This window comes from Sphaerodactylus townsendi, linkage group LG06, assembly GCF_021028975.2.
Source record: "Sphaerodactylus townsendi isolate TG3544 linkage group LG06, MPM_Stown_v2.3, whole genome shotgun sequence".
In the NCBI taxonomy this organism is placed as follows: Eukaryota; Metazoa; Chordata; class Lepidosauria; order Squamata; family Sphaerodactylidae; genus Sphaerodactylus; species Sphaerodactylus townsendi.
In genome coordinates this window covers 124,076,761-124,091,808 of record NC_059430.1, presented here as the reverse complement: position 1 = coordinate 124,091,808, position 15,048 = coordinate 124,076,761, and the positions used below count along the sequence as shown (strand labels likewise).

Here is a 15,048-nt window from a genome sequence, read left to right as displayed (position 1 = left end):
GCATGTTATAGCATCTTCTGCTTTATTTCGCCCCCACCCCAAAAAACTTGTAATTAGATCAGTTCTTTACCTCAAGACATTCATCAAGTTAACACAATGTTCTAAACAAAAAAGCGGACGATGCAGCAACAAATGGGATAGCAAAACAGGAAGGTTTGAAGACCAGTCTCTGTTCCCACTGGATTAGAAGCGTTTTATCACTTTGTTGACAATGCCTGGCAGAAACAGCGTAGCGACATCCAGTAGTCCAGAAAACCAAGACCGCTTCTTCATCCTTGCATTCTGTTCTTTCAGTTGGCCGATCTGTTTATTTAGCTCATCAGCGTGTTTCTGGAATCCCGCTTCCAACAACAGATGTTGTTCCTACAAGGAGACAGGAGAGATCATCAGAGTTATTAGATCACACACGAAAAGGGTGAAGTTTGAATTGGACTGTACTCCAGAGGTGTCCCAGTGAAGTCCCAGAGAAGAAGCAAGAAGGGCTTCGGCCCAACAGGCGAAAGCAGAACCACAACGTTGGGATCGCAGGCCTTCTCAAGTAGGCCTCAATTCCCAGGAGGCCTTCTTCACGGTAAGACTACCATCCAACCCCATGAATAAGCTTACCAATGAGGCCTTACAAAGAAGAAGAGTTTGGATTTATATCCCCCCTTTCTCTCCTGCAGGAGACTCAAAGGGGCTGACAATCTCCTTGCCCTTCCCCCCTCACAACAAACACCCTGTGAGGTAGGTGGGGCTGAGAGAGCTCTGAGAAGCTGTGACTAGCCCAAGGTCACCCAGCTGGCGTGTGTGGGAGTGTACAGGCTAATCTGAATTCCCCAGATAAGCCTCCACAGCTCAGGCGGCAAAGCGGGGAATCAAACCCGGTTCCTCCAAATTAGATACACGAGCTCTTAACCTCCTACGCCACTGCTGCTCTCCCTTGAGACTTTACATAGAAGACCTAAGGGCTTATTCACCAACACCCTGAAAGATACAAAGTCAGTAACATTCCTATTACTCCCAACAACCTAGCCATACTGGTTAGTCAATGGCTAGTCCCTCTCACTGGCTAGTGGCCAGGCAAGAGGTGACTAGGAAATGAATATAATCCTCTGCCCAAGGAACAGAAATAGATCGTTGTAACTACTACTATAGGCTTACAATCTGAAAGTCAACAGAAGGACATAGAGCTCCTCGGTAACACAAAGAATCATGTGATCAGGAGTCACCAACCAGATAAGGGATGCAGGCTTCCAAACAGGAGGTGTTGCCACCCCTACCAACATTCCAGAACAAGACCCACTCTGTTAAGACTCCGGAGGCAATCCACCCCAGAATTTTTGACAAACAGGGACAAGACCCCTTGTGACACTTACCCGGAGTTTACTCTCCAACACCTTGTTCTGCTCTTCCAGCATCTTCTCCTGGTCTTTCTCCATCTTCTCCTTCAGGTACTCAATGTTTGCTTCGTGGCTTCGCCTCTGGTCCTCCAACTTCTCCTCCAGCTCAGCCTGCTTCTGCCGCTGGATCTCGTTCGCCCGCTCTGCTTCCTCAGCCCTTGTTCTGGCATCTGGACCACCAGAAAGAAAAGAAGAACGTATCTTTTACAGGAATCGCACACAGTCCGGTTCCAAAATGACAATTTCTGGAGGCCGGCCTCGATCTGCTCCGGCTCTATATGCAGTCTGGGGGCTTCTCTTGCATTTTGACCCAGCAGTCTTCCTAGCAAGAGAGTTTCTCAACTGGAGAATTGCCATCCGGTAGCTGCTTCTGATTTTGCTAACTGGAGCTGATTGGTGAGCCTCTCCCAAGTGAGGAGGAGGAGGAAGAGGAGAAAGAGGAGGAGAAAAGAGAAGGGAAAAGGGAGAAAGAGAAGGAGAAGGAGGAGAAGAAGATGAAGATGAAGACAAAGACGAAGAGTTGGATTTATATCCTTCCTTTCTCTCCTGTAAGGAGGCTCAAAGGGGCTGACAATCTCCTTTCCCTTCCCCCCTCACAACAAACACCCTGTGAGGTAGGTGGTAGCCCAAGGTCACCCAGCTGGCTTGTGTGGGAGTGCACAGGCTAATCTGAATCCCCCAGATAAGCCTCCACAGCTCAAGCGGCAGAGCGGGGAATCAAACCCAGTTCCTCCAGATTAGAGTACATTGCTCTTAACCACTATACCACTGCTGCTCCATTCCTAAAAGCAACATCTCCAATGGAGCATCATCAACATTGAATCCATCTGCACACAACGATGCAAAGTGCTCATGTCACCCCCATGCTCAGAATGGGTTGACCCAGAAAGGGGTGGAGACTCAAAGCAGCAGAAGGCTGCAGAGCTCATGTAGTTTGGAGGAGACAAGGCTACCAGACTCGGACCTTGGTTTGCATAAGCCCTTAACACCTTGTTAAGGGGTTTTTTATGTTTGTAATGGGTGAGAGTTCTCCTGGAAACCTTCATCATGTTGAATCCTGTTCATCAAGCCCTTGGAGTCTTCAGGAGCCAACCCACTTGCAAAGAAGAATTGGACTTGGCAATATCAGAAGACTGTAAATATAAGGACTTGAAAATGCAACCTGAACAGGACCTTGAAGTGTGATGTTAAATGTCGATGTTATATGTTAAGAAAGTAAACCATTTTGTTTTTAAAATTTGTTGTTGCAAACTCATTCCAAGTTCTGCCCCACAGAACCCACAGACAGAGGTTACACTCACCTGCGGCTTCCTTCTCTTTCTCCGTAAGGGCTTCGTCGCTTTGAAGGATGGCTCTACCCACGTCCTCCTTCTCCTTGAAGAACTGCTGCAGGGCAACATCTGCCTGGGTAGCGCAGAAGTTACAGTCAACAGAGTCTATGCCAGTGGTGGTGAACCTCGGCACTCCAGATGTTCATGGACTACAATCCCCATCGGCCCCTACCAGCATGGCCAATTGGCCATGCTGGAAGGGGATGACGGGAATTGTAGTCCATGAACATCTGGAGTGCCAAGGTTCGCCACCACGGGTCTATGCAAAGATACAGGCTACAGGCATAGTTTTTCACTGGAGAAAAAAAATAAGCCTATCTTCTGTACACATTTTTAAAACAAGAAACTGTACTGATGTCAAAATTAACATGGTATAGAGACAGGGATTAATTCACAGAGTCATAAATATGGTGTAGTGGTTAAGAGCGGTGGGACGCTAATCAGGAGAACCGGGTTCAGTTCCCCGCTCCTCAACGTGAAGCCTGTTGGGTGACCTGTTCCTTGGAGGTCTCCCATCCAAATACTTGCCATGGGCAACCCTGCTCAGCTTCTGAAATCTGATGAGATCAGGCTAGCCTGGGCTATTAATCGATAGGATTGCCATAAGTCAAAAGCGCCATTAATTCATAGGATCACCATAAGTCAGAATTGACTTGAGAGCCCTTGATTCAGTGGTTCTCAACCTGGGGGTCAAACGACCCTTTCACAGGGGTTGCCTCTCTGCATCAGTGTTCTCCATCTGTAAAATGGATCAATGTTAGGGTTGGGGGTCACCACAACATGAGGAGCTGTATTAAAGGGTCGCGGCGTTAGGAAGGTTGAGAACCACTGCCTTAATTCGAACACAGTGAAGTTCTTGAAACGGGCATTTTAGCACGCTGACATTTTTACTAAATCCAACCAGAAAGCCTTACAATAACGTTTGTATTTTAAATGCCCATATGTTTGTAATTCAGCATCCACTGAACTCCGTTTTGTATCTCCTCAGAAAGTGGGGCGTATCCCTCAACTCTTCCCATTTCATTTGATTTGGCAGATGGCCCTCGGTTTTAGAATTCTGATTGTTTGCCCGCGTCTCTCCTCACCATGACTCCTTTCCCAGATTCCTGGTGGTATTTCACCGTGATGGCCTTCAGGTCATTGAAATAGTCCTGATAGCCACCAGGTCGGGAGTAGAAGGCGTTGTTGATCCTGTGTTCCAGTTCCTCAGAAAGCTGCACCAACAGAGCCCGACAGCGTTTGGAGGATTCCAGTTCATTCTTGTGGCAGTACGCCTCTTTCTTCTGATCCAGAGCTTTCTAGCAGGGGTTTTAAAAAAGGTTTACAAATGACATCAGCGTGTTTTTAGGTAAAGAGAATATGCACTGTGTGTTTTGGAGGGATTCTCTGCCACAGTAGAGTCTGCAATAGGTCAGCTTTCTCCGACAGGAAGAGAGAAACAAAGGAAGCAGTACATACAAAGGGGAGGGAGGCCAGCCAGGAGGAAACATAAGAACAAGCCAGCTGGATCAGACCAGAGTCCATCTAGTCCAGCACTCTGCCACTCGCAGTGGCCCAGCAGGGAGCTCACATGCAGGATGTGAAAGCAATGGCCTTCTGCGGCTGTTGCTCCCGAGCACCTGGTCTGTTAAGGCATTTGCAATCTCAGATCAAAGAGGATCAAGATTGGTAGCCATAAATCGACTTCTCCTCCATAAATCTGTCCAAGCCCCTTTTCAAGCTATCCAGGTTAGTGGCCATCACCACCTACTGTGGCAGCATATTCCAAACACCAATCACACGTTGTGTGAAGAAGTGTTTCCTTTTATTAGTCCTCATTCTTCCCCCCAGCATTTTCAATGTATGCCCCCTGGTTCTAGTATTGTGAGAAAGAGAGAAAAATGTCTCTCTGTCAACATTTTCTACCCCGTGCATAATTTTATAGACTTCAATCATATCCCCCCTCAGACGTCTCCTCTCCAAACTAAAGAGTCCCAAATGCTGCAGCCTCTCCTCATAAGGAAGGTGCTCCAGTCCCTCAGTCATCCTCGTTGCCCTTCTCTGCCCTTTTTCTATCTCTTCAATATCCTTTTTGAGATGTGGCGACCAGAACTGAACACAGGACTCCAAGTGCGGTCGCACCACGGCTTTATATAAGGGCATGCTATGACTAAAGAACAGCATCATGCTTGTACTTGTAGACAGAGGCAGCCCAGTGCAGAGCCCCAGGCGGCTGGAGATGGCGCCGCTATATGGCCACCCCTCTGCCTCCGGAGGGCTTTCCAGCAGTTTGGGGAGGCAGGAAAAAAACCTTCCAAAACCCATAGGGCTTAATGGAGACTTGTCCATGGCCTAGGTTGCAGTCTAGCTGGCTCCAAAGTCGGGGTGGAAGCTGGCTAACGTTGGCTACACCTTTTGGCTACACCAGTGGGGCATCCAGAATTCCCAGAGGGTCAGCACATTTGCCTCTCTGCTGGAGTAACTGCCCAGGGAAGGCAAATGCATCAACACAGGCCTGTATCGCCTCTACAAGTGGATTCCCCAGCCCTCTGGATTGAGCCGTTAGTCCCTTTGCCATTCTCACAGCCATCATGCGATGGACTTTGCAGTACTCAGAAGACATAGTTTTCAGGAGTTGGTTGAAGATCTGGGCTGGGTTGTTTACCCTCCACTGAAAGGCAATAATTACCAAGTTATTTACTACTGTCAAGTGCCAAAGTGGCTACTAGTGCCCTGTTCTCATTCACAGAAGAAAATGCATGTGTGTGTGTGAGTGTCAGTGTGAAAATGAGAGGCTTTCCGCACTACAGAAGGGAGCTAAGGTTGACTCGGTTCCCTTCAGTGGGGGGCGATTCCAGGCTGTCCGCACAGCAACTTACTTGGCCCCCTGGAACCGAGTTAAGTGGGCGGGATCATCTTCGTGCCTGTTTCGCTTCTCGGTCGTGATTTGAGCTTGTGTTACCACGGGAAACGGGAGCATTCTTTTTTTTACAGTTTTTACAGTTTACAGTTATGTGCCCACCACGACTCTCCCGTTCTGCACATGCCACAAAAGCGGCTCCTGATTGGTTGAACGGATGAGGTGTCATTTCGATGCGTCCGCACTTTGAAGCTTTGAAGCGGTATCGACCTTGTTCCAGCAGAAAGGTGCAGTTCATAACTGCGACAGGGATGTCGCAGTTCTGAGGGGAGGGGGGGAACTGAGACAAAACAACGTTGAGCTCAGTTGAAGTGCGGATACACTGAGGTGAACCTAGATAAAAACCAATACAACTCTGTCAGTGCGGAAAGCCCCGAGAGAGAGAGACAGATGGTAGAAAGGGAAAAAGTTAAGTAGCTCCAGAGATGACCTACCATCAGCTCAGCCTGGAACTGCTGCTTGTCATCCTTGAAGGCCCGGGCCATGAAGACCTGAAGGGCCTCATCCTCGCATTTGGCATGGATCCCCAAGAGGTCCTGGAGAGTCTCCGTGGGCAGCTCCAGCTTCTGCTCCATCAGCTCCACGTAGCGCCCGGTGGCTTCGACCACAGCAGCAGAATTCTCAATCTGAGCCAAAGCCAGCACCGCGTTCTCCATGCAGGGCACTCCCCCACTGCGGATCGTGTCCACGTAGGTCTCCACCAAGTTTGCTAGCACTGCAATGACAACATCAGTAGAGATGGCTGTGGCAAGACTTAGACAGGGATACGTTCAGTTGCCTTGGCTGTAAATTGTTCACAGGACTGTACAGGTAGTATAAAACCTCCCTAGGAAAAGAAAGTGGAATATCCCTTAATACTTGGGGCCAAGCACTCTCAATCTCTGCTCACTCAGATGAAGAACCAGGTTGTGGTGTGAACCAGGAAACTCATAGGCATTATTTATAGAGGGGATAGAGGAAGCAATATACAGAAAGGGAGGGAAGGAAAAACCTAGAGCCGTGGTGGCGAACCTTTGGCACTCCAGATGTTATGGACTACAATTCCCATCCAGATGTTATGGACTACAATTCCCATGGCCAATTGGCCATGCTGGCAGGGGCTGATGGGAATTGTAGTCCATAACATCTGGAGTGCCAAAGGTTCACCACCACTGATCTAGAGCATGAGTGTTAAACTCTGGCCTTCCAGATGTTCATGGATTACGATTCCCATCAGCCTCTTTGAGCATGGCCAATTGACCATGCTGGTAGAGGCTAATGAGAATGGTAGTCCATGAACATCTGGAGGGTCAGTTTGACTCCCTTGACCTAGAGAAAGAAATATGTATTAAGGATATATTAAAACTTGGTCCCATGCTGTAGGATAAGGTTCAAGATGGACCTTGTGACCAGAAAGACTAGAAGCTTCTTCTATTGTCCTTGAACCACAATGATAGCTGGTCAGTGAACTAATGAGCTATAAGAACTTACAGCGCCCAGTGACAATATGCCCGCCGGGGATGGTCTTTGGCTTGGATGTCTTATAAACGTGACGACAGAACTGGAGAGCTTGCTGCACAAATTCGAGTTCCAGCTCGCTCTCCTCCATGTCCTCCAGACGATGCAGGTTCTTTCGATTGGTGGGTCGGTCAAAGATGAAGCACTTTCGAGTGGGGAAGAACAGGCGGATGCATTCGCGGGGCAGGTTGAAGAGATGAACCTCACGAAAGTTACCTAGAAAGAATAAGAGGGAGATCAATAGCTGGAAGGTGGAGAATTTGAAATGGCATCTGCTAGAGCAAAGACACTTGGGACTGCTTTTTGGCAAGAGGGATACAGTCTGAGGCACCACACCCAGTATCGTTAGGGAAAGATTGGAAGATTACTTGCAATGGTTATGTAGTCACATTGCGCAAACCAACATACCAAGGAGGTGGGTCAGTGGGGGATTCAGGGTATCTTTAAGAGACTCTCCTGATGATACAGGGTATCTTTAAGAGACTCTCCAGATTTATGGAGGAGAAGTCAATCTATGGCTACCAATCTTGATCCTCCTTGATCTCAGATTGCAAATGCCTTAGCAGACCAGATGCTCAGGAGCAGCAGCAGCAGCAGAAGGCCATTGCTTTCACCTCCTGCATGTGAGCTCCCAAAGGCACCTGGTGGGCCACTGCGAGTAGCAGAATGCTGGACTAGATGGACTCTGGTCTGATCCAGCAGGCTAGTTCTTATGTTCTTATGTTCTTATGTTCTTATACCACCCAGGTTTGGTGAGGTTTGGTTCAGGGGGTCCAAAGTTATGGACTCCCAAAGGGGGTGCCCCTATCCCCCATTGTTTCCAATGAGAGCATCTTGCAAAAACAAAAGTTTTTACAAGATGCTATAAGGCTGGGCCAAGATAAGACTGGGAGATAAATCATTGTTCATTTATTCTATCTGTCATTTATAATTATAACCTACTTTCCATTTTATTTGTAATTTCATTATAGTTATTTGGTATGTTTTATATGTCAATAGAGGATTTCTGTCTGTCTGTCCGTCTACATTCTTCTTTGTGCCAGATCATTCCCTATATAGAATGAGAACTTTTGACATTATAGTTTCAGATACACACACACTCCTCCACCAAGAACAGTCAGAACTTGATTTAAAAGCCTCAGAGAAAAGCCTGCAGCTGCGACAAAGGAAGATTTCCAGCTATAAAGAGACCCTCTTGGAGGAAAGACAGTATGCTGTAGCCCAATCTTATCAGATCGCAGAAATAACCAGGGTCAGTACTCAGAAAGGAAATCACCAAGGAAGACCCTGCAGGGGAAGACAATGGCAAACCACCTCTGCTTCTCACTTGCCTTGAAAGCCTCTTGCTGGGGTCGCTATAAGTCACTGCAACTTGAAGGCATTTTGAACCTGCTAAGCATAGAGAGCCATTTTGAGATGGAACATAGGGCGATTCCGCACACGAGTAAAATAGGTTCGACCCAGTTCCCTGAGAAGGGTACTGACCTAGGTCGAAGCCATTGTTGTTCCCCACTGCAACCAGCTTGATCCCAGCTCGGAGGGCGGAATCATCCTGTGCCTCTTCGTCACTCCGTTCCGATTGGCTCCTGTTCTACGGCCATGTTCCATCTATCCCCACACACGCTATTAAAAAAACTGCCAGAGGAATGGAGGGACGAAGGTGCCGTTTTTTGATAGGCCAGCTGTACGCATGCCCGAAACACTCAGCTGTGATTGGCTGAATGGGGGACTCCTGGCACCAGAGATTCCGCACTTTACGGGAATCGAGCTGAGTTCGAGCGTGGTTCCCTGAAAAAGGAGTAGTTCCCAACTGGAGTCGGAAATTTGACTGTTACACGGGGCGAAGCTGGTACAAAACCACGTCGATCCCGGTGGTTGTGCGGAGCACTTAGGTCGAACGCAGCTCGAACTTAGGTTGATAACGCAAGTGCGGAATCGACCATAGAGAGCCATTTTGAGATGGGCACACATCCTCATAGCCAACTTCCAAGGGGCCCAAGGGAGAGGAGCACCTGTATGGGATGCCGGTTGCTGTTTTCCTGATTGCTGTTCCTCCTGTCCATCTTGTGAGAAAGATTTTTTGGTCAACATTTTAAATCTAATGTTACTGCCTTATAGTTGGCCTTTGCAGGTTTTCCTACATGTCTGAATTTTCAGTTGTCATCAGCTGAGGTTCTGTTGTCAGACAGAAAAGTGACAACATAGTTTAAATCCATGAATGACCCGTGTTACTGGTGTGCATCATAACCTACGTCTCTGGGTTATATGGAGACCAGGTCTCCCTCTGTACCACTAGGACCTCTGCCCCTGCTGTTTAGTGCAGCGGCAGAAGAAACTGTGAATGAAAAAATGATATTGGGATAACATCACTTCTGGGCTCATAACAGGAAGTGACATTATGTGATGCTGTAATGCTTCAACAATCCTCCCAAACTCTCTAATTTTACCACAGAGTTTGGGGGGACTGCTACAGCCTCATGGAGAATTGTGATCACTCACAGTTTTGTGACTGAAAGTGACCTCATGGAGCTATGCGCTACTGCTCCCCTCCTCCAAAGGCCTACTGGGGCCCCTTCCGCACATGCAAAATAATGCGTTTTCAAACCACTTTCACAACTGTTTGCAAGTGGATTTTGCTATTCCGCACAGCTTTAAAGAGCACTGAAAGCAGTTTGAAAGTGCATTATTCTGCATGTGCGGAATGAGCTTGGGTTAAGTAACTAGGAGGCCAGATTTGTCCCAGATTGCTGTCCACAAACACTATAGCAGTGATGGCCATGCTGGCAGGGGCTGATGGGATTTGTAGTCCATGAACATCTGAAATGCCATAGGTTCGCCACCACGGCACTATAGTAAGCTCCATCACAATTTTGTGGATGATACCTTTCTTTAACTTCAAGGCGTTCTCCAGATATTCGTCCTCAGTGCAGGGCCGCCCATCGAGCTCCAGCTGCAACGTGAAATCCCTCAAGGCCCAGATGAAGGTTGGAAAGAAGCGAACGTACTCCGCAGAATCTTCTAGCGCCTCCGAGTTTGCCCCAGGCGAGGACTTGGATTTGATGCGCTCAGTCAGTTCCGTCACGTAACTGTCAGCCCAGTTTAGGAAGATACCAGCAAAAATGGCTTTTGTTATAGGGGGAGACCATCTCTCAGAATTGGCCTTCCCTCCTCCCTCAAAACTGGTTTTCGTTACAGAGGAAGACCTGTTGCTTAGAAAAGGGCTTTCATATCTACCTCATTGTGCAGGGGTGGCCAACCTATGGCACTCCAGATGTTCATGGACTACAATTCCCATCAGCCATGCTGGCAGGGGCTGATGGGAATTGTAGTCCATGAACATCTGGAGTGCCATAGGTTGGCCACCCCTGTCATAGTGGCATATAAATAGATGTCCATATATGAAGAATGATACCAACGTTGATAGGTGTGCATTTCAGAAGGGTAGTTTGTTGCAGAAAGGGATTTGAGAAGTTGCCCCTGCTATAATTCCCAGAAGCAGCAGTGGCGTAGGAGGTTAAGAGCTCGTGTATCTAATCTGGAGGAACTGGGTTTGATTCCCAGCTCAGCCGCCTGAGCTGTGGAGGCTTATCTGGGGAATTCAGATTAGCCTGTGCACTCCCACACACGCCAGCTGGGTGACCTTGGGCTAGTCACAGCTTCTCGGAGCTCTCTCAGCCCCACCTACCTCACAGGGTGTTTGTTGTGAGGGGGGAAGGGCAAGGAGATTGTAAGCCCCTTTGAGTCTCCTGCAGGAGAGAAAGGGGGGATATAAATCCAAACTCTTCTTCTTCTTCTACACTGCTATTTAAGGCACCAGTGTCTGGCTCTAGACTGTATTGTGGTGCTCTAATGATCAATCTACCAGGTTTGGGTACAGTGGCTAACTCTCCTGAAATCCATCCATCCAGAATCTTTTGTAAACACTTGAATTATACCTTGAATTATATGTAAATTGGCACTCCACCACCAAGTACAGCTGGCCTGTACATGTGTCCTTGTTTATCTACTATCCCGTTTTTAAAGGGTGGTGGTGGTGGTAAAATGCAGCATTGTTCATTACAAAAGCATCTAAGAGAGACTGGGTGCATCCCCTGAGAAACCACACATTTTACAAATAAAAACAAAACAAAGCCCCTCCGTAATTTCTTCTGAAGCAAAGCAAAAAAATGGAGGGGGGCGGGGCACAGAACTTATCTACTTCATCCACCATCTATTGCTACTTTATACAGAATGTATGTAAACCTAGGAAAACCAATAACAAGCCCAACACTGGCCTACTTCAAACATGAGAGTCTCCCAGGAAGCAACCTAAGTTCGGCCTCGCAACTAGGGATTCAGAAGGATACTGGAGCTGGTCCATAGCGTGCTGGTCGATGGTGCCCATGCTGTTGTAGACCAGAGTACTGCTGAGGAGGACAGCCAGAGCAAAGATCCAGGAGTCGTTCTGGGTATCACCCTGAGAATGGTGGAGCAGAGAATGCCAGAGTTCAGATTCTGTTCCTACTTCCCATCGGTTTAACAAATCTCTACATGGTCTCTGCCCTTTCCTAATTGGATGGCCATTGTGTTTCATCCTATATCTTCCTTGAGAAGGCCTGGTTTACCTCAATCCTGCTTTGACAGTCTGGTAACAGCTGGGGATGAACTTCTCCTCTTGAGTGGGGATGGACTTCACCTCTTTGGAATGGACCTTCCTGTAAACCAGATTCTCTCCGTAACATCACCCTCCCACCTTTGTAGCTCTAAGTAGAAATTTCATCTATTAGAATCATAGAGTTGGAAAAGACCACAAGGGCCATCAAGTCCAACCCCTCTGCCATGCAGAGACACACAACCAAAGAACTCCCAACTGATGACCATCCAGCCTCTGTTTAAAAACCTCCAAAGAAGAAGACTCCACCACCAGCCTGTTCTGACTCATGATAGCTTACGGCACAATAAAATTGTGTTAGTTTTAAAAGTGCAGCTGGACTTGGCTCATTTTTCAATGACAGACTAACATGTCAGCCTCTCTGGAATTACATTCATGGCACTCTATGCTTTATGTAGAATGTTGTTTGGGTCCAGGACAATCCATGCACTTTTGCTTCTAAGGTTGATTCCCCACTGCAGAGTTGACTAGATTCGACCCGGTTCCCTGAAAAGGAACTGACCTAGGTCGACTCCATTGTTACTCCCCACAGCAGCCGAGTTCGTCCCACCAGAGCTGAGCTCAGAGGGCGGGATAACCTCAGCGCCTCTTCTGCTCTTTGTTTCCAATTGGCTGTCGTGTTACCATGGGAATGTGAACATGCGTCCGGTTTTTTTTTTACATAACGGCAATATAGCCACAAATCAGTGCTCTGTGTAGCTAAAAGCAGCATGTAAACGTGTGCTGTTTATGTATGGCCATCGCTTCATATACAAGAAGGATTTTTTTAAAAAGGGCACGCTTTTTCCTGCCGTGAGTCTTTCGTTCTGAGCATGCCCAAAACACTGAACTGTGATTGGCTGACCAGAGGGAACAGTTCCTCGATGATTCCCCACTTTACCAGCTTCGACCTGAGTTCGACCTAGGTTCGCTGAAAAAGTTGTACCTCCCTGATGGAGTCGGAATTTGACAGTTTTAGGGGGTGAAGCTGGGACGGAACCATGTCGAACTCAGCGGCTGTGGGGAATACCTAAGTCAAACCTAGGTTGAACCTAGGTCAAACCTGCCAATGGGGAATCGACCTAACATAACCACATTTACTAGGGTTGGAGATCAGTTCACCTGGAGAAAATATAACCCATGGAAGTTTCTCACCTCTTCAAATCCTACCCTCCTCAGGGTCCAACAACAAAATTCTCCAGGTATTTCCCAACCCAGTGTTGGCAAACCTAGAACTTATAATCCTACAATTGCCATCATTCTTTGGAGGTCTGGGATTCTAAGAGCAGCCAATCCCGCTGAAATTAAACAGGGCAAGATTTTCCCATCACTTATTTCCATGACAAGAAAATCCCTGCTGAATTGCTGTGTCCCATCTACAGAATTCTACATTACTGACCTGCCGAAAAGCTGGGGAGACCACTGCTGGTTAAAGAATCACAAGGAAAACAGTCTCGAGGAAAATAACAGTGGGTGGCTAACATAATAGCAGGATTGAGCTTCAACCCCCCCCCCCCCAGCTTTTCTTAGTTCAGCTGAACAGAAATACCCCTTGAAGGTTATGCAAGTTCTTTTGAATGCTGGAAACCCCTAAGTTGGGGTTGCAATAATAACCTTCAAGGCTCCGTGGCCTTGGGGCAAGGAGACAGTGAGCCCAGCTGCAGCTGGGCTGAGGACGTGCACGCTGGCAGGCCAAGGATGGCACGGCCTGACACAGAGGCTGAGAGCAGCCTTGACCCACCCTAGATACTCCTCTGCTCTCGACTGCTTCAAACTGAGCTCTGATTCAAGAAAGTCTATGCTGGAGTGTTCTTTTAAGATCTCCACTGGACTCCTGTTTAAACGTTTAGGAGTATGACTCACAGGCTGCAACGCCTGTTTCATAGACAAATATGTTTGCGTTTCAGGGCATTCAGCTCTGATGAGGCAGACGTTCAACAGGTGCAGCATCTCACTCACTCAAAAAAATGTCCACATTACCTTTTCCACATCACCAAGGCCCTCTGTATCCAGAAGCACAAGGGTCTGGTCTGGTTTGCCAGGATAGGGAACACACCACATCCAGATCCCCTTGGTGTTGGCTTGCACCGTCGAGCCCAGAGGGAAACCTATGCATAGATTTAACATTTTATAGACAACGAAGCACATAAAGATTTATTTATTTATGTATTCATTCATTCATTCATTCATTCATTCATTCATTCATTCATTCATTCATTCATTCATTTCAATACTGCCCTCCCCTGGAGGGCTCAGGGCGGTGTCCAAAAATCACATACAAACAATTAAAACAATCATATACAACGTTTAAATTAAAACAGTCAATCCCCACTAAAGGGAACCATAAATATATAATGTCCATACTAATACCGATCATGTGGTCAGGGTAGCCTCCCTTTGTTTCAGAGGGGTTCCCCTGTTTTCCTTTATTTCATTGACTTATCTAGAGCATTTCGATGCTGACCTTTCACCCAAATAAGGAGGCTTTAGCAGCCTGTGATAAGTAGAATTTCAAAGGGGGCCGTTTTCCAAGTATCGGTGGGGATCATAAATATTTACGTCCTGTGCCGCTGATGATGACGCACAGGCTTCAAAAAGAGGAGACTGTCCTACAGCAGAAAACGTTATTCTCCATCTTCCACAGATTTAATAAAATAAGCATAAGCATTTTATTGTCATTGTGCACACACAACGAAATTTACAGCAGCATTCCTCGACGCACACAATTTCAGACTCATACCCCATCCTCACTCTCCCCTTCCTCCACACATCCCTACACAGCCCCAAACACATCAACACGAAGCCACGGAGTTCAGCATAGCCACAGCTCTAGAGTAGAAGCTGTCTCTAAGCCTCTTTGTCCTAGTTTTGATAGACCTGTATCGTCTGCCGGATGGTAACAGTTCAAAAAGAGAGTGTGCTGGATGAGACGGGTCTCTCAGAATATTTTGGGCTTTCTTTAGGCTTCGGGAATTATAGAGTTCTTCCAAGGAGGGGAGAGGGCAGCCGATAATCCTCTGTGCAGTAGTGATCACCCTTTGGAGCGCCTTCCTATCCGCCACTGTGCAACTGGAGAACCATACACATGCAGGTAATGCAGAAATGCAGGTAAACAGAATGACAGATTATCTTCCTGCCGCTCTCACCTGAGTTTTTGCCAGCCAGTTTGTTCATGAGGTAGGACTTGCCCGTCCGGTATAAGCCCACGATGGCTACCACCACCACCGGCTGATGGATTCCGGACAGCAGCTGAAGGGCTTCCTGGTGGACCACCAACTTCCTGTCCCTGTTCTCGATCAGGCACACAGG

General features: G+C 47.5%; 1 protein-coding gene across 1 annotated transcript; it reads right to left on the bottom strand.

Moving 5' to 3' along the window:
- Positions 1–15,042, bottom strand: LOC125434491 (guanylate-binding protein 1-like). Its single transcript, XM_048499941.1, has 10 exons — positions 14,886–15,042; positions 13,720–13,847; positions 11,456–11,565; positions 9,993–10,195; positions 7,083–7,325; positions 6,047–6,327; positions 3,799–4,011; positions 2,684–2,786; positions 1,359–1,552; positions 1–363 (listed from the first exon to the last, which is right to left on the bottom strand). The coding sequence occupies exons 1-10, from the start codon at positions 14,911–14,913 to the stop codon at positions 184–186; spliced, it is 1,683 nt and encodes a 560-aa protein (XP_048355898.1). The 5' UTR covers positions 14,914–15,042; the 3' UTR covers positions 1–183.
- Between the last annotated feature and the right edge of the window lie 6 nt (positions 15,043–15,048).

Coding starts and splice junctions, on each gene's coding strand:
- LOC125434491 (XM_048499941.1), bottom strand. CDS start 14,913: ATGAACAAACTGGCTGGCAAAAACTCAG. Junction 11,566..13,719: donor GCCTTGGTGATGTGGAAAAG/GTAATGTGGACA, acceptor CACCATTCTCAG/GGTGATACCCAGAACGACTC. Junction 2,787..3,798: donor AATCTGGGAAAGGAGTCATG/GTGAGGAGAGAC, acceptor TGCGCTACCCAG/GCAGATGTTGCCCTGCAGCA.